This window comes from Aethina tumida, chromosome 2 (genome assembly GCF_024364675.1).
Source record: "Aethina tumida isolate Nest 87 chromosome 2, icAetTumi1.1, whole genome shotgun sequence".
NCBI lineage: Eukaryota > Metazoa > Arthropoda > Insecta > Coleoptera > Nitidulidae > Aethina > Aethina tumida.
Genome location: NC_065436.1, coordinates 3,122,771 through 3,149,147, shown reverse-complemented (window position 1 = coordinate 3,149,147; position 26,377 = coordinate 3,122,771). Strand labels below are relative to the sequence as shown.

The 26,377-nt window shown below is 28.5% G+C and overlaps 2 protein-coding genes across 2 annotated transcripts in view; both read left to right on the top strand.

The window, feature by feature from the left end:
* The first annotated feature begins 4,541 nt into the window (after positions 1 to 4,541).
* LOC109598845 (CCN family member 4) overlaps positions 4,542 to 26,377 on the top strand; it is a 170,122-nt gene continuing 148,286 nt past the window's right edge. Inside the window, exon 1 of the mRNA XM_049962381.1 lies at positions 4,542 to 4,699. Coding sequence (XP_049818338.1) covers positions 4,691 to 4,699 — 9 coding nt within the window. The 5' untranslated portion in view covers positions 4,542 to 4,690. The remainder of the gene's footprint in view (positions 4,700 to 26,377) is intronic.
* Positions 8,952 to 10,330, top strand: LOC109598846 (uncharacterized). The gene is made up of 2 exons (XM_020014766.2): positions 8,952 to 9,087; positions 9,143 to 10,330. Exon 2 carries the CDS (start codon positions 9,158 to 9,160, stop codon positions 10,265 to 10,267), a length of 1,110 nt encoding a protein of 369 aa, XP_019870325.1. The 5' UTR covers positions 8,952 to 9,087; positions 9,143 to 9,157; the 3' UTR covers positions 10,268 to 10,330.

The window sequence follows — 26,377 nt, the reverse complement described above, 5'->3', positions numbered from 1 at the left end:
TTATCACATCCGTTTTGAAGATATATCATATTTAATGTTAACTTTAATTTTCTTCAAACATGGAAACTTAAATATCTTAAAAACGACTGGGATAATCAATTTTAATCAAGAGTATTTTTTTGTTTTAAATCATGCAAAGAAGATGAAAAGCTTATTAGTTTAAAAAAATATTAAGTGGCGAGGAGAGTAGGGCTAGAAAAAGAGGATCACCCCCCAGAATCTTCGCCACTGTGTTATGGAAAAAGTTTATTTCATTACATTGTAGGTACATATTTTAGGATAACACATACCAAATTTGGACACAATTGGACCAAAAGTTATGGAAATATGATTAAAAAGAAGTCCTGCATTTTCTTCCAGAGAAACATTAGAAAAAAAATAATTTGATTTTATTGATTTTGGCCATCTATCTTAGAAATTAGTTTTATTAATTTATTAACATATTTGGACCTACTAACTAAAATTATTCTTGTTGAATTTAAGCAACATTTGTTAAAATTTATTACTAAATTTAATTAAAGTAGCAATTTGCATTCATATAAAATTATATATTGTGGAAATATTTTGTATTATTTAACTTTAGAACAACTTCTTTGTCATATGAACAAATAAAATTATTTTCCCAGTATTGTATCACAAAACTCCACATACTTCCAATAAAGCACATTAAAGTTGAAAAAGACCTAGTTCCATTATTTAAACCTTTTAAATATGTTGGCAAACAAAACGTTATTGACATTATTTGTGTTTTGTATGTCGTTAAAACTAACTGAATGTTTGTCGCATTACAAATGTGGTTTGCTTATATTATAAAAGGAATTCATGAGGCAATAAAGCTTTGCAGAACGGATCTATCTCGTTAAAACTTTCCAACAACGGCATAACCAAAAAGATTCCCGGAATTGTTCAAAAAGCTAGTTGTTCCATATAAAACTATCGAGTTTAATTAATTAATTTCCAACGTTCAGTGTGTAAAATTAGCAAATTATGAATGTGACTTTGAGGGTGAATCATGGCTTAAACTGGTGCCATTTAAAAGTCTGGAATAAAAAATATAATGCGTTGATAAATGTGAAAAAAGTTGGACCGTGGCCAAAAGTCGAAGTAGAAATATTAAATTAATTGTCTTAGTGATAACCAAACGTCGCAAAAAACATAAATAAAATAGCTTAAGCCTTGAACAAATGTAAATGTCGTTTTAGTTTTGTTCAGCCCATTAAAATTCAGGACACGTTAAAATAAACGATATTGTTAAATAGTTGTGTAAACTTCGAATAGCTTGTGATCACGTGAAGGTGGAACGTCGTTAAAACTTTCAGGTGATGTATGTAAAATAAAACTTCCTAATGCATTTTCCTCCGTGGGAGTTCATAAAACCTGCCGCATTATTTTACGTCAGGGCACCCGACATTCTTATGTTTGGCAAGTATTTCGTGTTCCAGACATCGGAACGAGCGCGATTATTAACGCCCTTTTGGGCACATAATTCCATGTGCTGCAATTTACTTAATTTCGTTTAAATACTCAGCAAACGGTGCATGTTAAAGTTGTGCGGAAAACAATGTTAATTGTAGTTTGGTGCATTTAATAACTGAACGTTCTTGGATGTCTTTAATCTACGTTTTTCCTGTTTTCAATCTTTGTCTTAATCAAGTTCGTTCTGTTTACTTCAATCAAGTTTAACGAAAGCTTTCCAAAGGGGGTCGCAATCTTTTTTATATTACGTACCGGATAAAGCAATTTACGTTTTTGGTTGAATTTAAAATTGTGTATTTAAGTGTTATAATATAAAAACGTTCACAGGTCAAAGTCACCCTGAAACCTGGACCAAAGACTAAAATAATCCAGTCAGTAAACTACGATGAAATAACCTCTAAAAAAAGGTTTAAAGCCATAAAATTTATCAAATAGTTGAACAAATGGGTCTCACATAAATTAGGTGAGGACAACAAAGTTAGATATTTGACAATTGGAAGTTTTCTTCTTCCATACAACACAATTGAGCCTTTAATTGATCGTATTGTCACAAGTGTTGAAAAATTGGTTAATTACAAAAATTCTTATCAGTCTGGACAATGGGTTGAAGCACATAAAGCAGATGGAACAGTAATCTTAACCCAAAAAGTATATTGATGACTATGTGGTGAACTTCTTAAGGAAGTTTACGAATTGACAACCTATTAAAAGGTCAAATGATTCATGGAACAGTCAATTAGCTGTACATTGATCAAGTTAATGAAAAACTTACTCAGGGGGGTGTTTTTTTAGTCAATAGAAAAGGCCTTCAGCTTCTTCATTAGAGAGTCAAAGGATGTTTCAACATGTTTTATGGGTAATTCTATATCATCCACGAAGTTGTCCAGATATATCTTATGATATAAATATAATAAAACTTAAAACTTTGAGTTCAAAATTGTGTTTTAAAGTGTCATAATTGAATGTGGAGAAGACGATGAGAAGTGGCAAAGTATGCATTGAAGATGAACAACTTTAAGTCCATCTTGGAACCTGTACCAACGAAGAAAATAAGTCAGTCAATAAACTACGATGAAGGAACCATTAAAAAGTCGCTTCAAGGGATAAAATTTGTCAAAAAGATGAATAAATATGTCAATAGAAAAGGCCTTCAGCTTCTTCATTAGAGGGTCAAAAGATGTTTCAACATGTTTTATGGGTAATTCTATATCATCCACGAAGTTGTCCAGATATATCTTATGATATAAATACAATAAAACTTAAAACTTTGAGTTCAAAATTGTGTTTTAAAGTGTCATAATTGAATGTGGAGAAGACGATGAGAAGTGGCAAAGAATGCATTGAAGATGAACAACTTCAAGACCATCTTGGAACCTGTACCAACGAAGAAAATAAGTCAGTCAATAAACTACGATGAAGGAACCATTAAAAAGTCGCTTCAAGGGATAAAATTTGTCAAAAAGATGAATAAATATGTCAATAGAAAAGGCCTTCAGCTTCTTCATAAGAGGGTCAAAGGATGTTTCAACATGTTTTATGGGTAATTCTATATCATCCACGAAGTTGTCCAGATATATCTTATGATATAAATATAATAAAACTTAAAACTTTGAGTTCAAAATTGTGTTTTAAAGTGTCATAATTGAATTTGGAGAAGACGATGAGAAGTGGCAAAGAATGCATTGAAGATGAACAACTTTAAAATTATATTGGAACCTGTACCAACGAAGAAAATAAGTCAGTCAATAAACTACGATTAAGGAACCATTAAAAAGTCGCTTCAAGGGATAAAATTTGTCAAAAAGATGAATAAATATGTCAATAGAAAAGGCCTTCAGCTTCTTCATTAGAGGGTCAAAGGATGTTTCAACATGTTTTATGGGTAATTCTATATCATCCACGAAGTTGTCCAGATATATCTTATGATATAAATATAATAAAACTTAAAACTTTGAGTTCAAAATTGTGTTTTAAAGTGTCATAATTGACTTTAGAGAAGACGATGAGAAGTGGCAAAGAATGCATTGAAGATGAACAACTTTAAAGCCATCTTGGAACCTGTACCAACGAAACAAATAAGTCAGTCAATAAACTACGATGAAGGAACCATTAAAAAGTCTCTTCAAGGGATAAAATTTGTCAAAAAGATGAATAAATAGGTCTCACATAAATTAGTTGAGGATAACAAAGTTGGATTTTTGACAATTGCCAATTTTCTTCTTCCACACAACGTAAATGAGCCTTTTATTGATAGTATTGTTACAAGAATAGAAAAATGAGTTAATTACCATAATTTTTATCAGTCTGGACAATGGATTGAAGCTCATAAAGCTGATGGAACAGTAATTCCCAAATATCCCAAAAAGGATAATGATGACTATATGGTAAACGTCTTAAGGAAATTTACGAATTGACAATCTACCAAAAGATCAAATGATTAATGAAACAGTCAATAAGATGTGCATTGATCAAGATCATGAAAAGCTTACACAGGGGGAGTTTTTTTAGTCAATAAATAAAGTCTTCAGATTCTTCATTAGAGAGTCAAAGGATGTTTCAACATGTTTTATGGATAATTCTCTCTCAACCATCAACTTTTTCAGATATAACTTCATAAAACTATTATATATTTTGCCTAGTGTCCAATTTTTTAGTTAAAAAACGGTTAATTCCTGAAGAGGAGGTAAAAATTGAGGTGGTTGTGTTCTTCAGTTCCAAGACCCCCATTTTTTTTTTGTCGAGGGATAAATTTGCTTGTAAAACATTGACAGAATATTGTTGATTATAACAGTGAATAGAGGTTATTTAAAAGTTATAACAAAAGTTAAAACTTTTCCCTACTTCTGCCTGGACCTAACATAAACCTACATTAGTTGATGTCAAGGAAAAAGGACAAAAACCACGGAAGCCATCCACGTTGTTGGAAAGTCTGCATCGAGCTTGGGCATGCGTTCCGTCGCCGCCGTCGCCGCCGTCGCCGACCACGGTTTTCCTTCTGTTTTGGTGCAGCAGTCCGCCGCCGATTTCGTACGGAGCACGAGCCGCCGCCGCGAGCCGCCGCACACTCGCGCGAACGTGTTGCTATCACACAGTACGGAGACGGTGATTGGCGAATTAATTTTTTTCTCTGGGCCCAAAAGTCCGCGGATTTTTTTTTTTGCCTGCCAGTGTGGGGTTTTGGGTGAGCGGATTCCGGTGGGACCGGGCGTCGCTTATGAAAATGGTGAGTGGTAGATTTGTCTCATTAAATATTTATGTGTATTCAAGGTCGGTGTAAGTGGAAAATAAATTTTACGACTTCGTGCCATGTTATGTTGAAATTACTTCTGAATAATAAAATTAAAAAAAAAATAATTAAAATGAAGTTATCTTTAAACTACATTATAATCCAAGTAATTTAAAAATATTTTAAAAACGTTCAAAGATTTAAAAACTAATTAAAATAGCAAAAAAAAAATTATGTTAATTTTTACTAAACACTTTTTGAAGGTGAAAAGTAATCTAGAAATAATTTCATAAATTAAAATTAAAATATTTGGTATATAAAAAATAAAATTTGTTTTAATAAATAAAAAAAATATATGTATAATTCAATAATTTTATTTTTAAATAATTTTTTTAACATAAATATTTATATTATTTCCAATAAAAGGATATAATAAAATAATAATGCATATGAATTAATTTTTTTAATTTTGTATAAATTTTTAAAATATAGACAAAATATTATTATTTATTGTTATTATTAATATTTATGTGTATGTAAAACTATAATAAAATTATATAATACTAAAAACGACTTACTTGAAATAAAATAATGTATATATTAACATATTTTTAATTGTGTATATTTTTTAAACAAATATATACATACAATATTATATTATATAAATCTATATGTATAAATGTATGTGTATAAATTTTTATAACATTAAAAAAGAGGATATAAAATATACAATAATATTATTTGAAATAAAATTATGTATATATTAAGAAAAATATTTTTTTAAATGTGTGTATATTTCTTTGATTCATAAACTACATAAAATTATTTGAATTAATTTAATGTATATATTAACAAAACAATTTTTTAATTATGTATAATTTTTTCAAAAATATATACATAATATGTTACATTATTTTTATTGTCATTATTAAAACTATTTTGTATGCAAAATATAATAACGTATTTGAAATAAATTAATGTATATTTTAACAGAACTACTCTTTTAATTATGTATATATATTTTTTTAAAATAAAAATGTGTGTATATTTCTTTGATTCATAAACTACATAAAATTATTTGAATTAATTTAATGTATATATTAACAAAACAATTTTTTAATTATGTATAATTTTTTCAAAAATATATACATAATATGTTACATTATTTTTATTGTCATTATTAAAACTATTTTGTATGCAAAATATAATAACGTATTTGAAATAAATTAATGTATATTTTAACAGAACTACTCTTTTAATTATGTATATATATTTTTTAAAAATAATACTATATTATTATTTATTTTGAATATTATAATAAATTTATATAATATCAAAAAAAAGAGGATATAAAATATTCTATAATATTATTTGAAATAGAATTATATATATTATATATATATATATATATATATATATATATATATATATATATATATATAAACGGTATATTTTTTTAATTATGTATATATTTTTTTAAAATAATATAATTATATTTTATTGTCATTATTAATATTTTTGTGAATGTGAAATTACAATAAAAACTAAAAAGTGACACTAAAAACAATAAAAGTATATAAAAAACCCATAAATTATATGAAATAAAATAGTGTATATAAAACAGAACTACACTTTTTATTGTGTATATATTTTAAAAAATAAATATATAAAACTATACAATACTAAAAACATTAAGAAGTTATAATATATATATATATATATATATAATATATTATTTATTTTTTCTCATTATATATTTTCTTATTATTTATTATTTCTCATATTTTGTGTATGTAAAATTATAATAAAATTAAGAGGCACAAAAAACAACACAGTTTTATGGAATATTTTATATCCTCTCAAAGTTTTTAATGTGACAGAGTATATATTACAGTTCTATATATACAAAAATATAATAAATAATAACAAATAATAGTGTATTATTTTATTTCAAATAATTTTATGATTTTTTTATATTCTTTTAAACTATTTGAAATAAAATAATGTATATATTAAGAGAACGACTTTTTTAATTGGATATACATATATATTTTTTAAATAATAAATAAGATTTTATATATTTTTTCATAAATTATTTAACATATATTAATGTATATATTAACAGAACAAATTTTAATTGTATAGTTTTTTCTTTAAATGTATACATAACATCTTATACTTCTGTTCATTGTCATTATTAATATTTTTATGTGAATAATACAATATAAATACGTAAGTAACACAAAAAATAATAAGAGGATACCAATTACTCCATAAGATTATTTAAAAAAAAAATAATGTATGTATTATCAGAACTACTCTTTTAATTATGTTTATTTTTTAAAAAATATATACAAAAAAATATTATATACACTATTAATATTATAGATATTAATAATCATGTAAAACTATGATAATACTAAGTAACAATAAAAAAATAATTTATTTAAGAAGTTTTGAAGAAAAATGTATTTTAGAATAAAACTAATTTAAAATACTTTAATATTAAAAATTTTGAAGGACACAAAATAAATATTGTTTACAAACTTTTTAAAATTAACAAAATCAGTCAGTTTATTTAAAATAGATTACATTAAATTAAATACATATATGTTTGAAAATGATGAAAAGAATGAAGAAAATATTTTACAAACTGAAAATAAAATGTATAGGATAGGAAAATTTATAAATAAAATTTATTTTAATAAATAAAGAAATAATGTAGTTTAGCAGTCCTCAATTTAATTAAATAAATAGTAGTTATATAAAATTAATATTAATTCTAGAGTAAAAAAACATTAATTGAAGTAAAATTAATATGTATTAACAAAACCACTCATTTTCTAATTATGTACATTATAAAAAAAATATGAAAAAAGAAAATATAATAAAAACAACTATAATAAAAGTATATAACATAAAACAATATTTAAAATTAATTTATAAAGTCAAGAAATAAATTATTTAAATTTTGATTAGAAATTCAAATGAACATTATACTAAACAAATAATATGTTAAAATAAAAAATTGAAATAAATATTAGACAGGGAAAATATTTTTATTTATAGTATATGTTAAATAAACAGGACTAAAATAATAAATTATGAAATATTTAATTGGGAATTAATTTACAAATAATGTTTTTAAATTTAAATTAAGAGATTATTAATTGTTATTTAGTAATATTTTATTTCTAATAGATATTTATTTCAAATTATACAATTATACATCCATAAAATAAAATTAAATAGTACTTAATATAAAATCAATATTTTAAATTTATAATTTAATTATTACATATAATTAATTGATTAATAATTATGATGAATTTGCTATTTGTTTTGTCATAATTAATATAAATGTATTTATTTGGGAATAACTTACTACAAATTATTTAATTATAAACAAATATTAATAACAAAATCAGCACACAATTGACAATAATACTGTTTTATATTGGAAAAATGAATCGATAAAATATAATTGTGACAAACAGTTTAGTTACTTCAGAGAAAAGAATTATTCCATGTAATATTTTACATTTTTAATCAGCCCCCAAACTTCACAAATCCAATTAATCCAAAGATGCATGAATTGGATAAAGCTCAAGCTTTCAATTCGCCGAAATATTTTATTCATGCCGTATGCAAACCTTTCAATCTGGAAAATTAGCAGCGTGAAATTCTATTGTTGCATAAAATGTAAAATTTAAATTGGATCCAATGCCGGTCGGGTACGTAATGCAGTCCGAAGTGGCGACATGATACTGCAAACATGGAAATGTTCATAATTCCGGCTTATTTATTGATTTATTAACGTTGGGGGAAATTCGATAATTCGCCGCGGGACGAAACTTTTCTTCGCCGATCGATAACGACGCTAATACGACTTTTTGTTGGGCCTTTTAATGGTGAATTAGGTAATGCTACTTCGTTATCGTGACTTGTGCACACCTATCAATTTTTAAGGGGCTTATATTTCAATTAACAATATTATATTAACTGTTCTAACTACTTCCAGATTTTGACCACTATTTCAGAAACACCCAGTATAAAAATGTACATGTATGACAATACCAGTGGTAAAGAAGGTTTCTTCTGTACATAATTTGAAGGTTAGTTTAGAGCTGCGCATGCGCACATACAGAGTTCCTACAAGTTACCTCGTTTTAAACCTAGATGGCGTAGTTAATAGGTAATTGTTCAGTAAATTAGTTACAGTCTCTGTCAAGTACCTCCATCTTGTATTGTCCTTCGTATATGATTTTGTCCATGTAAGTTTTCTTCATAGAGTCAAATAGTACTTACTCTGTGATAGATATAACACAAAATATAAATAATAAGGTCCCTAATTCAGCAGCAACAAATAAAAACATATAAAACAGGTAATGCTTAACCTCAATTTACATTAATCAAGATTACAATTTAATACGTTTGCAGTTTTCTTTCGGAAACATGGACAACCTGTCGGACAGTTCATCGTCCTCCTCCTCCACAGTGGGGGAAGATGGGGGACGGTACCACATCTTGAACTTAAAGTTCCAATTAAAGAAGCTGGGGTACACCAAATCGATGTCCGACGATTTGGCCGAAGTCCAGTACAAAATTATCAAAAATTTGGAGGAGGATTTGTCGAAACAGGCCGACGCCATCAAGAAATTGGAGAAGAAGCAGCGCAACATGCAACGTTTGCGATTGAAGGTTAAAACGTTGGACTACGACCGGACGCTCTTTTCCCAGTACCGAAACATCGCCAACGACATAATAGACAAGAGGGCGCAGTTCAACGTCCTTAAAAAGAAAGTAGAAGCTTTGAAGGTGGAGAACGCCAAGTGGAAGGACTTGGTTAAGAATAAGCTCATCCTGGAGGAGCAACTCAACGATTTGAAGTCACGACTGACCAAATACAAGTTGATTGAAAAGGAGCTGTTTAAGCTTCAGTGCATAAACATGCACTACGAGCACAGACTCAACGAGTGGTGCTCTGTGGCACGTGAGATTTGTTCGGTGACTGACTCTGAGACGATTATACCTGAACAACTGAAATTGGCACTGGAAAAGATCCAGCAACGCGAGTTAGCACTGGCTGCAGAGAAAATTGAGTTGGAGTCCAACCTTAAAAGAGTCGAGTTCGAAGCCAGGATGGCGAAGCTTGATCAGAAAAAGTTCCAGACCCTTCTGGCTGAGTTCAAAAGCAACACTGAAGAGAAGGAGCAAGTCATCGCCATGATTCAAAGGTCCCTAAACATAGTAACCAGCGAAAGGGATGGGTACAAGTCGTTGCTTGACTCTGAGAAGTTCTATTTCAGCTGCAGTGCCAAATCTAGACAGGACATAAAGAATAGTCGTACGGAATACGTCAAAAGACTGGAGACTATATGTGAGCAGTACCATGTGTGTATTGAAAACATGCAAAAGGAGATACAGACAATGTACGAGGCTCAAGCTGCGAAAGCTTCACCGGAAATGTTGATGCACGAAATTGAAAACTTGAAATGTGAGAATGAGAGGCTAAGGGAAAGAAATGAAACTTTGACAATACAGTTAGAAAACTCCCTCAATTAGTACTGGAATTATAGTCGTAGTAGCTTCGTACTATTTAATATTAGGAATTTAGTTTGTTGTTAAATAAAAAATAAATGATAACTTACTATTTGTTTGCCTATTTGCATTTTGAAAATATTGATTTCATATTAAGGGAAGCCACATAAAAATGTTTATGGCTTTAATTATTAATAAACAAATTTATTTTCACTGTTCACTATTTTTGTTATAAAATTATATTTATTCCGTGTGTGAAGTAATATTAATTCGATTAATATTCGATGGGTTGTAAATATTTTATGGGCTTTAACCGTTAGAAAAGCTAAATAAATAAATATACAAGATGTTTCTACTAAAATTAATAATTAACTACGCCATCTGGATTTAGAACAAAGTAAACTGAAGGAAGTCAGTAAGTGCGCATGCGCAAATCTAAACTAACCTCCAATTTATATAGAAAGAAGAAACCTTCTTTACCTCTGATATTATATATCTATATTAACTGATCAAAATTTGGGAGCAGTTAGAACATGTCAAATAAAGAAGAAAGTCTAAATAAAAATTTGTCGAAAGTTTCTCCTGAAAGGAAATACAGCCCTTCAAATTTAAAATTCAAAAAAAGTTTTTTTTTCATATTTCCGTAACCTTTGGTCCAATTGTGTTGAAATTTGGTAAGTATTATCCTAATATATATGCCCACAATTTAGTATAATAATTTTTTCCTAATTGTTACAGTGGCGTAGACTTCGGGGGGTTTTCCTCTTTTTCTCGCCCTATTTTTTACGCCACTGAATATTTTTTAAAACTATTAAGTTTTTCATATTCTATGCACAATTTGGAAGGAAAAAGGGCTCTTGATCAATTTTGGTTATCACAGCCGTTTTTGAGATAATTCAGATTTAATGTTCACTTTAATTTTCTTCAAACATTAAAACTCAAATATTTAAACTCAAATATCTTAAAAACGGTTGTGATAATGAATATTAATCAAGAGCACTTTTTTCTTCTAAATTGTACAAAGAATATGAAAAGCTTAATAGTTTTAAAAAATATTCAGTGGTGAGGACAATAGGGCGAGAAAAAGAGGTACACCCTTCAGAATCTACGCCAAAGGTTACTGAAATATCAGTTAAAAACAATTTTTGAAATTGTTGAGGGTCTGTATTTGATTCAGGAGAATCTTTAGACAATTCTCCATAATTGGCCCCAAATTTTGACCAGAAATTTGACTATTTTTATTAACAAATTAGTCTTGTTCATGAACAATTTACGTTTTCTGATTAGATTCACTAAATATAAACTAAATAAAATTATTATCAAAGTAATTCCATGGACTAGCAAACTAAAAATGGATGCACCAAAGATAATATCATTAAAGTAACGTTATAATGTCAATTTATGCTGGTGCATTAGCAGTGAGACCTCCGCCAGAGGCATAATAAAATCAAATTTGGACCCAGACTGGCAAAGAAACGCGAAGTGCTACTCAGTTGCAAATAAAATTCAACAAAAAAAAAAAAAAAAATAAAGTAACATCTCTTATTCTAGGAACCTAGACTGAGTGCCCCTTTCCGCTTTTTCGACTTAATAGCGCAAAGTTTCGCATTTTTGTCAGTAAATACCGACTTGCTTCTCCTACGTAGATAATCTCTTTCAATTTGTTTTAAAAATGGCTCCATTAAAGGGGACATTCTTATTTGAATTTGCTTTGTGGTTTTGTTGGAGCTGTAAACATAAATTAAATGTAAACTGGGGGTTTAAAATGTGTGGCGGGGATGTTTCTTTAAAATCTGGAGGCAATTGGAAAATACTTATTGTTAATAGCGGGATTAATGAGATGGTTTCTTATTAAACGTCTGAAAGAGGGACGATGTTAATGAAAACTTAGTTTGAAGGAAATTGCTAAAAAGCAATAATTGCTTTGTTGTCAAAAGGAAGATTATAAATGATGTAAAATTGACAGAATTAAATGCAGAAAATAATATAAAAGTTAGACATAATTAATTTGTTCTTTATTTAACACCTTTAACAGTAAAATATTTCTTTTATTTTTACATAATTTTAAAGAGCTTTGACTTTAAATTTACGGAAGAAACAATTATAAAATATTAATATTTTATTCAATATCCAATATCAAGGTCTAAAAACTTGTTGGCAACTTCAAACTTCAATAAGTTCCTTTTTTATGACCCTCCTCCACTCTCGACACCACGTTCCAAATAAATCATTTGTTACGAGTAAGTTTTGACACCAACTATTTCACACAAGGTGGATTTAAGTCTGCTGATTAAGTACACATTTCATTACATTAATTTTATTTTCAGGAAAACAAAGCAGTATTCAGAAAAGCTCCTCCTCATACAAATTACTGACACAGTCATTTCTAAACAAGCTAAATTTAGATGATTCATCAGAAAAGTTACTTTCTTAAGTCAGCATATTCGTATATGAGTCAATTATTATTAGAGATTTTTTGGCCATTTGTCATATTAACAAATTATCATCAGTTAAGTCCTTCAGGTCATATTTCCCCATATATTTCGAAGAGTTTATGGATTTTCTCCTTTCCTTTCACGTAATTGATGAGTCAGTCACTTTTAAATATTTTTAAATAATTAACTAGTCACCATCAGAATATGAAATTTTAAACAAAATGGAGTATTGGTTTAATTATTTTATAAAAGCTCATCCTATAATTTAAATATATTCACAAACAAAATCGTATTGACATTAGTTGTGTTCCACGTCGTTAAAACTAGCTTAATGTTGTCCATAATACGAGTGTGGTTTGCTTATAATACAGAACATATTCATGAGTCAATAAAGCTTTGCTTTAATAGTCTCAACAATGTCACGACCAGAAAGATTTCTCTAATTGAACAAAATCCCCAGTCGGGTTGTATAAAATTATTAAGCTCAACTAATTAATATCGCAACGTTCAGTTTGTAAAATTAACAAGTTTTGATATTATGACGTGGTCATAAATTGAGCTGGTCCGTAATAAAAAGTAGAATAACTTCAATAATACTAAAAAAATTTGGATCGTTGCCAAAAGGCTGGATCAACTGTTATAAACAAGTAAGAATATTAAGTTAAGTGTCACATTGATAACCCAAACTGGATAGATAAACAAAGTAAGCCTCCAACAAATGTAAATTTCGTTTTGGTTTTGTTCAGCTGATAAATTTAACCTGCTGAAAATTCACGTCACGTTAAAATAAATGATATTGTTAAATAGTTGTGTAAAGTTCGAATAGCTTGCGACCATATGAAGGTAAAATGTCGTTAAAACTTTGTGTTATGTGTTTAATATAAATATATTTCATCTGCCATATACGGTGTGTCACAGTATCAAAAAGAATAACTGGTCAAAAGATGACAATGAAATAAATAACTTGTAATATGTAATATTTTTTTTCTTATAACATTTGACCACAATTTATCAAATGTACGATATGTACAAATTGTATAATATATCTATAAAATATATAAAATGTCTATAAAATCTACAAAACGTCTATAAAATTTATAAAATATCTATAAAATGTCACTAAAATCGATAAAATGTCTCTAAAATTTATAAAATGTCTATAAAATATCTATAAAATTTATAGAATGTCTATAAAACGTCTATAAAATATACAAAATGTCTATAAAATCTATATAATGTCTATAAAATCTATAAAATGTATATAAATATATAAAATGTTTATAAAATTTATAAAATATGTCTAAAATTTATAAAATGTCTACAAAATTTATAAAAATTGCTATATAATGTTTATAAAATCTATAGAATGTCTATAAAATGTCTATAAAATCTATAGAATATCTATAAAATCTACAAAACATCTATAAACTTTATAAATTGTCTATAAAATTTATAGAATGTCATAAAATCTATAAAATGCCTATAAAATCCATAAAATGCCTCTAAAATCTATAAAATGTTTATAAAATATATAAAATGTCTATAAAATTTACAGAATGTCTATAAAATCTATAAAATATCTATAAAATCTATAAAATATTTATAAAATGTCTGTAAAATTTATAAAATGTTTATAAAATCTATAAAATGTCTCTAAAATCTATAAAATATTTATAAAATTTATAAAATGTCTGTAAAATCTATAAAATGTCTACAAAATCTATAAAGTATCTTTAAAGTCTATAAAATGTCTATAAAATTTATAAATTGTGTCTAAAATCTAAAAAATGTCTCTAAATCTATAGAATGTAAATAACATTTTCAAAATGTCTATAAAATCTATAAAATGTTTATAAAATCTATAAAATGTCTATAAAATTTATAAAATGTCTATCTGTAAAATATTTGTAAAATCCATAAAATGTCTATAAAATCTACAGAATATCGATAAAATGGCTATAAAATTTATAAAATGTCTCTAAAATCTATAAAATAACTATAACATCTATAAAATGTTTATCAAATCTATAAAATGTCTATAAAATCTATAAAATGTGTCTAAAATCTATAAAATATTTATAAAATCTATAAAATATTTATAAAATTTATAAAATGTCTATAAAATCTATAAAATGTCCACAAAATCTGTAAAATATTTATAAAATTTTTAAAATATCTGTAAAATCTATAAAATGTACACAAAATCTATAAAATATCTATAAAATCTATAAAATGTTTATAACATTTACAAAATGTCTATATAATTTATAAAATGTCTATAATATCTATTAAATGTCTATAAAATTTCCAAAAAATCTGTAAAATGTTTATAAACTGTCTATATGTAAAAATGTCTGTAAAATTTATAAAATATCTATAAAATCAATAAAATATCTGTAAAATTTATAAAATGTCTATAAAATCAATAAAATGTCTGTAGAATTTATAAAATGTCTATATAATCTATGAAATGTCAACAAAATCAATATAAATGTCAATCTATAGAATCTACAGAATCTACGGATGAATTTTATAGCCTTACTTATAATGAAGGTATCAAAAATAACCCACATCACCTTCTTAACTATTTCAAGTTTGGCAAGATGGGTCTTGCTTGCATATTCCCAACGAGGCGAGCCATAACTTAAGCCATAAAACTACTCTGTGTGGCCCGAATGATTCTCTACTTTACAGCGACTTTGGTGGAGCTACTTGTAAAGAGAAGCTGGAATAATTTGCTGATAATGTTCTTCGCCTTAGCTCTTATTTACTCTATTTGCTAATGCCAAACAAGCTTAGACCATTCATTAGGAAGACTGTTTTATCTTTCGATACTTTAAAAGTAAATTGCGAATAAAAACGGAGCGAGTCTAGACTTGTGTTGAGCCTCAATTATTTGTAATGATCCGTGAACATACCGATAGACACATTAGGATTGGCCATAAATCATTGCCTCGAACAAAGCCCAGCTATTAAGTTAAAAGGGGTTTCACCTTGTAAATAAATATTAGTTATTAAGTAAAGATGGAAACGGTTATCTGGCATATTGTGCAGCGTTTCGAAAGAGGGACGCCCAAATCTTCCGACGTACCCCGTTTTGCCCAATGAATTATAATGGGTCTAGTGATTAAGTTTAATGAAAATTTATAACAATATTTGCATGTTAATGTGTCTGCACGCCTCTCAAAACGCCTTAGTCTCGGTTACGTATTGTAACTTGGAGTACGCTCTCACTAATCCCCCATATAATCCACTAAAGTGTAACACATAAACACCGTACTGGATTACGGGACAAGTTTATTTACACGGCGGGGTCGGAGGTTTTACCGGACTGACAAAAACTGACGGTTTTCGGCTTACTTTAATTAATCAGTTTTGCAACAATTCAAAATCAACTACAACGAGACACGTCTAAATAACGCAATTAATGCGTCCGTGTCGACATAAATCGAATCGATATACGTATGTTAGAAATAAATAACGGTCGTGTATCTGTGCTTATATTTAGCAGCTGGCAACTGCGAATCCGAATGTACAAACACCGCAACAACAATGCGTTTGGAAACATGTTCGTTGCAATTCTAAATTGAAACAAATTAGTGGAATAGACACAGCAATCAGGATTTGATTTAACTGTGTTTTGTTTACTTCTTTGCTTTTAATTATCTTTCATTTAATTTATATTCAAAATTGTATGCATTCATAGTTTAGATAATGAGGTACTAAGTACATAATTTACTGGAGATAGATTCATGAAAAATATATCCTTTCCCTACATTGAATACGTCTGGAGTGGTCAAATTGTCTAAAATATACATAAAACAGAAGATAGAGAAAAGGAAAATATTTCCTTTGTTACTAAATTTAATCGACTTTACTTTGAACCTATCTGGAGTTGGAGGCAATAGAAATATTTGTTTGTATATTTCTAGAGTGGTCATATTATCTAAAATGTACATAAAACAGAAGATAGAGAAGAGAAACATATTTCCTTTGGTACTAAATTTATCAACTTTACTTTGAACCTATCTGGAGTTGAAGACAATAGTAATATTTGTTTGTAGTTTTCTAGAATGGTCATATTATCTAAAATATACATAAAACAGAAGATAGAGAAAAGAAAAATATTTCCTTTGTTACTAAATTTAATCGACTTTACTTTGAACCTATCTGAAGTTGAAGACAATAGAAATATTTGTTTGTATATTTCTAGAGTGGTCACATTATCTAAAATGTATATAAAACAGAAGATAGAGAAGATGACAAATATTTCCTTTGGTACTAAATTTGTCGATTTTACTTTGAACCTATCTGGAGTTGAAGACAATAGAAATATTGGTTTGTATATTTCTAGAGTGGTCATGTTATCTAAAATGTACATAAAACAGAAGATAGAGAAGAGAAAAATATTTCCTTTGGTACTAAATTTATCGATTTTACTTTAAACTTATCTGTAGTTGAAGACAATAGAAATATTGGTTTGTATATTTCTAGAGTGGTCATGTTATCTAAAATGTACATAAAACAGAAGATAGAGAAGAGAAAAATATTTCCTTTGTTACTAAATTTAATCGACTTTACTTTGAACCTATCTGAAGTTGAAGACAATAGAAATATTAGTTTGTATATTTCTAGAGTGGTCATATTATCTAAAATGTACATAAAACATAAGATAGAGAAGAAAAAAATATTTCTTTTGGTACTCAATTTATCGACTTTAGTTTGAACCTATCTGGAGTTGGAGACAATAGAAATATTTGCTTGTATATTTCTAGAGTGGTCATATTATCTAAAATGTACATAAAACAGAAGATAGAGAAAAGAAAAATATTTCCTTTGGTACTAAATTTGTCGACTTTACTTTGAACCTATCTGGAGTTGAAGACAATAGTAATATTTGTTTGTAGTTTTCTAGAGTGGTCATATTATCTAAAATATACATAAAACAGAAGAAAGAGAAAAGAAAAATATTTACTTTGGTACTAAATTTATTGACTTTACTTTGAACCTATCTGGAGTTGAAGACAATAGAAATATTTGTTTGTATATTTCTAGAATGGTCATGTTATCTAAAATATATATAAAACAGAAGATAGAGAAGAGAAAAATATTTCTTTTGGTACTAAATTTATCGACTTTACTTTGAACCTATCTGGAGTTGAAGACAATAGAAATATTTGTTTGTATATTTCTAGAGTGGTCACATTATCTAAAATGTACATAAAACAGAAGATAGAGAAAAGAAAAATATTTCCTTTAGTACTAAATTTATCGACTTTACTTTAAACCTATCCGGAATTGAAGACAATAGAAATATTTGTTTCTATATTTCTAGAACGGTCATATTATCTAAAATGTACATAAAAAAGAAGATAGAGAAGAGAAAAATATTTCCTTTGGTACTAAATTTATCGACTTTACTTTGAACCTATTTGGAGTTAAAGACAATAGAAATATTTGTTTCTATATATATATATAGAGTGGTCATGTTATCTAAAATATACATAAAAAAGAAGATAGAGAAGAGAAAAATATTTCCTTTGGTACTAAATTTATCAATTTTACTTTGAACCTATCTGGAGTTGAAGATAATAGAAATAATTGTTTGTATATTTCTAGAGTGGTCATATGATCTAAAATGTACATGAAACAAAAGATAGAGCAAAGACAAATCTTTCCTTTGGTACTAAATTTATCGACTTTACTTTAAACCTATCCGGAATTGAAGACAATAGAAATATTTGTTTCTATATTTCTAGAACGGTCATATTATCTAAAATGTACATAAAAAAGAAGATAGAGAAGAGAAAAATATTTCCTTTGGTACTAAATTTATCGACTTTACTTTGAACCTATCTGGAGTTGAAGACAATAGAAATATTTGTTTGTATATTTCTGGAGTGGTCATATTATCTAAAATGTACATAAAACAGAAGATAGAGAAAAGAAAAATATTTCCTTTGGTACTAAATTTATCGACTTTACTTTGAACCTATCTGCAGTTGAAGGCAATAGAAATATTTGTTTATATATTTCTAGAAGGTCATAATATCTAAAATGTACATAAAACAGAAGATAGAGAAAGAAAAATATTTCCTTTGGTCTTAAATTCATCGACTTTACTTTGAACCTAATTTATTTTTATTTATGTTAATGGTATTAACCTCCTATTGAGTCTTTAGAGCCTCAAAAATACATATGAAAATCGTGATTGATATCTCTAAATGAAAATCGTAACACTTAATGGAAATTTCGACTGATACTCATCAAATTTTCAGCATTAAAATCACACAAATCAGTTAGACAAAGTGTTAACACACCACGAGACACATTTACACAACAAATACCATCGAAAAATCGACCAAAAAACGATGATAAAAAGTACTGATGTGTGACGATAAAAAGTCAGAAGAAATTTGCAAATGTGATTCATAGAAATCAGAATCGATTGTTGGAAATTTATATGCAAACTGCATATATATAAAATTGATGTAATTATTGGAGGTCTAATAATTTAATTTAATAGAAGCAAAGGGTGGAAAAATCAACAAATTGCAAACAAATTTGCAATTTCAAAACGAATACAAATAAATTAAATAGGTCAAACAATTTTCGTGCCAAAATTCTATATTTGTATTAATTTATTGCACTTTTTTCCACATTTTAATAATGTTCCTGCAATTTTCTATGATATACTATTAATATTTTATTAGACTAACGTATCATTTTCCACCATAATCATTTTTCAAATATCAATATTCAAATAAATACAACAACAATCCCATTTGGAAAACACATTTTTAAAATTGAATGTGAATTCCTCATAGTGTAAAGTTTTGATAAATATTTACGACCATTAAAACAGCGGATGTATTTTGTGTTTGATTGATTAAAAATGTTGAGTTTGGCAATGATTTGAACCTAAAATTAAACATGTTTTTGTCGTAAGTTCAGTTCAATTAAAAAATAATGATTATTCCGGTGTTTTATATAACAGATAACTTAAATATCATTTATGTGAATATTTTGTTGTACATGTACAGTTTAACACAGTTCAAAAAGCTTTCAAATTTAAACTTGTTAATAACTAAAGTTGAAAGATAAACTTGTGAATTTTTATGGCAAATTTCTATTAATAATTAGTAAAGTATATTCAAAAATTATATTAATTCATGAAAATTTCTTTCAGAATGTCACTTAAAATATGGCAAAAATCAAAACATAATTTACATAAAAGCTTTCAATAATTTAATATATATTTTTAATTAGATGTAACAATTGTATTTGATTTAAATTTTAAATATTGATTGAAAACGTTCTTGTGAAGTTATCCAACAAAATAAGACATTAATGTACAGTGTGTCACAGTTTAAAAAGCTTTCAAATTTAAACTTGTCAAAAACTAAAGTTAAAAGACAACCTTGTGTGGCTTTCTATAATTTTTTATGGCAAATATATATTAATAATTATATTAAAGTATATTCAAAACTTATATTAATTGAAGAAAATATGCTTTCAGTATTTAATCTAAATTAAGACAAAAATTAAAACTTAATTTACATAAAAGCTTTCAATATTTTAAAATATATTTTTAACTTGATGTAACAATTTTATTTGATTTAAATTTTACTGAAAACATTCTTGTTAGTCTGTACAACAAAATGAAACTTTATTGTACAGTGTGTCACAGTTTAAAAAGCCTTCAAATTTAATCTTGTCAAAACCTAAAGTTAAAAGTCAAAATCAAAAAAATGAATATATTGTACATAAACTTTCAATAACTGAGGTTAAGAGAAAATTTATATAATACTGTAAAGTGAGGGCCAAACTTTAAACATAAACAATATTTAATTCATCATTATCAGGAAGTTGAACAACTTTCCTCATAAACCGTATAACATTTAGTCTAAAGTAAGAAAATACTTAATAAACCTGATATGAAATAAAACGTAACATTTCACGGAATTGAGTTCTGGTTTAGCTAATTTAACCAAAAATTCCACTCCGAAACAGAAACCCCCCGAAATACGAAACTAATCCTCAAAGAACATCCACGGCTGTTGCTCGAAATCCAATTTATAATTTAAGATCTGCGCTCCTTTCGGGGTATATATGATTTGCATATCCACTTGAACGATGTCATGGCAAATACCTTTGAGATATTTAATAATGCAAATACGAGCTTCATATTAGGTAATATTTACATTTTAAGTAGTTCTTCAATAAATGATAGATAAACAACTGCGATATAGAGAGCGTAACAAGAACAACAAATATTATGTTTGGATACGTTTACCGGCAACAAACAATAAACTCGATGTTGTTTTCGTATTCATCCAATATTATTATGCTAAAAAGTAAAGTGTCTGTTGATCCTTCTTGTGGCCGGGCACATTTCTTATCAATTTATATTTATGCGTTTTAGTCAACTGGAAATTCAATTTCAATAACCACACCGACGTTAAGGGTTGGATTTTAAATTCTGCGCTGGCTGGTGTTACTTTACATTTTCCACCCTTTGTTGTGCTGGGATGTTCAATAATCAATTTTGTTTACGAACCCTCCAAAGTTCTATTTGTTGTTCAATTTTCAACAGTTCAAATTCATGGTGATTAAATTCCTTGGAAAATGGTTTAAAGGCGATAGAAATGAGTATCAAATTGTTGGATGTTTTAAGAGAATCTTCTTCTTCAAAAACAAAGTTTTACAATTGGCCTCACATTGAAGACAATCCAGTTAAAGGAAGTTTAAAGACTATTAACACGAAAAGTGGGAAAGTTATGGAAGAGAGAAATAGGATGAAGAAGAGGATTTTTATCGTGGAAGAGTATGTTGCTGGTCTTCAGAGTAATTTCAGAGATAGGATTAATAAATTGGAAGATTGTTTTGAAATATCCAGTCTATTCGCCAGATATAACTCCTCAGACTTCTGACTCTTCCTACACATCAAAAAATTCTTTTCATGGAAGAAGATATCCATCAAATTAAGAGCAAATAGCTAAGGTGGAAGAGTATTTTGCTGGTTCTCTGGATAATTTCAGAGACAGAATTAATAAATTGGAAGATTGTTTTGAAATATCCAGTCTATTCACCAGATATAACTCCTCAGACTTCTGACTCTTCCTATACATCAAAAAATTCTTTTCATGGAAGAAGATATCCATCAAATTAAAAGCAAATAGCTAAGGTGGAAGAGTATTTTGCTGCTTTTCTGGATAATTTCAGAGATAGGATTAATAAATTGGAAGATTGTTTTGAAATATCCAGTCTATTCGCCAGATATAGCTCCTCAGACGTCTGGCTTTTCCCACACATCAAAAAATCTTTTCATGGAAGAAGATGTCCATCAAATGAAGAGCAAGTAGCTAAGGTGGAAGAGTATTTTGTTGGTTTTCTATGTAATTTCAGAGATAGGATTAATAAATTGGCAGATTGTTTTGAAATATCCAGTCTATTCGCCAGATATAGCTCCTCAGACTTCTGGCTCTTCCCACACATCAACAAATTCTTTTTATGAAAGAAGATGTTCATCAAATGAAGAGCAAATAGTTCAGGTGGAAGAGTATTTTACTGGTTTTCTGGGTAATTTCAGAGATAGGATTAATAAATTGGAAGATTGTTTTGAAATATCCAGTCTATTCGCCAGATATAGCTCCTCAGATTTCTGACTCTTCCTACACATCAAAAAATTCTTTTCATGGAAGAAGATATCCATCAAATTAAAAGCAAATAGCTAAGGTAGAAGAGTATTTTGCTGCTTTTCTGGATAATTTTAGAGATAGGATTAATAAATTGGAAGATTGTTTTGAAATATCCAGTTTATTCGCCAGATATAGCTCCTCAGACTTCTGGCTTTTCCCACACATCAAAAAATCTTTTCATGGAAGAAGATGTCCATCAAATGAAGAGCAAATAGCTAAGGTGGAAGAGTATTTTGTTGGTTTTCTATGTAATTTCAGAGATAGGATTAATAAATTGGCAGATTGTTTTGAAATATCCAGTCTATTCGCCAGATATAGCTCCTCAGACTTCTGGCTCTTCCCACACATCAACAAATTCTTTTTATGAAAGAAGATGTTCATCAAATGAAGAGCAAATAGTTCAGGTGGAAGAGTATTTTACTGGTTTTCTGGGTAATTTCAGAGATAGGATTAATAAATTGGAAGATTGTTTTGAAATATCCAGTCTATTCGCCAGATATAGCTCCTCAGATTTCTGACTCTTCCTACACATCAAAAAATTCTTTTCATGGAAGAAGATATCCATCAAATTAAAAGCAAATAGCTAAGGTAGAAGAGTATTTTGCTGCTTTTCTGGATAATTTTAGAGATAGGATTAATAAATTGGAAGATTGTTTTGAAATATCCAGTTTATTCGCCAGATATAGCTCCTCAGACTTCTGGCTTTTCCCACACATCAAAAAATCTTTTCATGGAAGAAGATGTCCATCAAATGAAGAGCAAATAGCTAAGGTGGAAGAGTATTTTGTTGGTTTTCTATGTAATTTCAGAGATAGGATTAATAAATTGGCAGATTGTTTTGAAATATCCAGTCTATTCGCCAGATATAGCTCCTCAGACTTCTGGCTCTTCCCACACATCAACAAATTCTTTTTATGAAAGAAGATGTTCATCAAATGAAGAGCAAATAGTTCAGGTGGAAGAGTATTTTACTGGTTTTCTGGGTAATTTCAGAGATAGGATTAATAAATTGGAAGATTGTTTTGAAATATCCAGTCTATTCGCCAGATATAGCTCCTCAGATTTCTGACTCTTCCTACACATCAAAAAATTCTTTTCATGGAAGAAGATATCCATCAAATTAAAAGCAAATAGCTAAGGTAGAAGAGTATTTTGCTGCTTTTCTGGATAATTTTAGAGATAGGATTAATAAATTGGAAGATTGTTTTGAAATATCCAGTTTATTCGCCAGATATAGCTCCTCAGACTTCTGGCTTTTCCCACACATCAAAAAATCTTTTCATGGAAGAAGATGTCCATCAAATGAAGAGCAAATAGCTAAGGTGGAAGAGTATTTTGTTGGTTTTCTATGTAATTTCAGAGATAGGATTAATAAATTGGCAGATTGTTTTGAAATATCCAGTCTATTCGCCAGATATAGCTCCTCAGACTTCTGGCTCTTCCCACACATCAACAAATTCTTTTTATGAAAGAAGATGTTCATCAAATGAAGAGCAAATAGTTCAGGTGGAAGAGTATTTTACTGGTTTTCTGGGTAATTTCAGAGATAGGATTAATAAATTGGAAGATTGTTTTGAAATATCCAGTCTATTCGCCAGATATAGCTCCTCAGATTTCTGACTCTTCCTACACATCAAAAAATTCTTTTCATGGAAGAAGATATCCATCAAATTAAAAGCAAATAGCTAAGGTAGAAGAGTATTTTGCTGCTTTTCTGGATAATTTTAGAGATAGGATTAATAAATTGGAAGATTGTTTTGAAATATCCAGTTTATTCGCCAGATATAGCTCCTCAGACTTCTGGCTTTTCCCACACATCAAAAAATCTTTTCATGGAAGAAGATGTCCATCAAATGAAGAGCAAATAGCTAAGGTGGAAGAGTATTTTGTTGGTTTTCTATGTAATTTCAGAGATAGGATTAATAAATTGGCAGATTGTTTTGAAATATCCAGTCTATTCGCCAGATATAGCTCCTCAGACTTCTGGCTCTTCCCACACATCAACAAATTCTTTTTATGAAAGAAGATGTTCATCAAATGAAGAGCAAATAGTTCAGGTGGAAGAGTATTTTACTGGTTTTCTGGGTAATTTCAGAGATAGGATTAATAAATTGGAAGATTGTTTTGAAATATCCAGTCTATTCGCCAGATATAGCTCCTCAGACTTCTGACTCTTCCTACACATCAAAAAATTGTTTTCATGGAAGAAGATCTCCATCAAATGAAGATCAAATAGCTAAGGTGGAAGAGTATTTTACTGGTTTTCTGGGATTTCAGAGATAGGGTTAATAAATTGGAAGATTGTTTTGAAATATCCAGTCTATTCACCAAATATAGCTCCTCAGACTTCTGGCTCTCCCCACACATCAAAAAATTGTTTTCATGGAAGAAGATGTCCATCAAATGAAGATCAAATAGCTAAGGTGGAAGGGTATTTTGCTGGTTTTCTGGGTAATTTCAGAGATAGGGTTAATAAATTGGAAGATTGTTTTGAAATATCCAGTCTATTCGCCAGATATAGCTTCTCAGACTTCTAACTCTTCCTACACATCAAAATATTCATTTCATGGAAGAAAATATCCATCAAATTAAGAGCAAATAGCTAAGGTGGAAGAATATTTTACTAGTTTTCTGGGTAATTTCAGAGATAGGATTAATAAGTTTGCAGATTATTTTGAAATATCCAGTCTATTCACCAAATATGGCTCCTCAGACTTCTGGCTCTTCCCACACATCAAAAAATTGTTTTCATGGAAGAAGATGTCCATCAAATGAAGAGCAAATAGCTAAGGTGGAAGAGTATTTTACTGGTTTTCTGGGTAATTTCAGAGATAGGATTAATAAATTGGAAGATTGTTTTGAAATATCCAGTCTATTCTCCAGATATAGCTCCTCAGATTTCTGACTCTTCCTACACATCAAAAAATTCTTTTCATGGAAGATGATTTCCATAAAATGAAGGGGTGTCAAAGGGTATTTTAGAGACCTTCTGTATAATTTCAGAGATAGTCTCCAATTCACAAAATTACGATACTGAAAATTATAATAATCGTTCTTTTTCTCACTCAAGAGCCGATGGTTAAAAAATATTTCAGTATGATAAATTGTATAGAGGTGGGATTTTATCAAATCCGTGTAAACTCAATCATCAACAAATGTGACGGAACCAAGTGGCGCCCCAATAAATCAAAGTTTCCACATCAGCTAAGCCATAAGTGCCTTTGAGTGTGACGTCTAAGGAAAAGTTGTTAGAGTAACGCGACATCCGTTCTTAATACAAATATTAGCCGGAACAAATGTAATTTTTATCCTTGGAACACCGCATTCATACGTCAGTTGGCATAGAAATCGATTTCTTTGCATGCCTAAGGCCACGCTCGACCGACACAGCCACTCACTGTGGGCAACATTAACATGCATGGTCGTATTTTTATATAATGTGGGTGGATAAATCACCCTCAACTGGCTCTTATAATATTAACGTTAAAGAAACGTTAATTTATCAAAGAGTTGGGTCAAGCGGTGAAAGTGTGTCAACAAATTATATCAACTGACAATTATTTTAAAAAGGAACAAAGGACAAAGTTTTTTGTTTAGAAAGGTGAGCTTGGATGTGAAGACAATCCTAATATTGATTGATATACAGAATATTCAGGCATAATTAAATTAAAATGATCCTAATACATACAAACATTAGTCTATCAAAGAATTATATGGTACATTTACTAAATTCATTTCTCATTTTATTACCTTTGAATTTTGATTCTTATTCTAAGAAGCTGTCAACAAATCTCTTATGCTATGTGATTTATAACACTAGAAGCGATTATAAATTTTATCTGTTAAAAGAGTGCAATTTAAAGAAAATGAAAGTGGAATTATTCAATTCACTTTCATGAGAAGTATTTAAAGAGGATAAAGACAGAAAGTTTCCCTTTAGAGAAGAGAATCTTTATGTAAAATAGTGCACAACTGGTATTTTACAAGCTTAATATCTT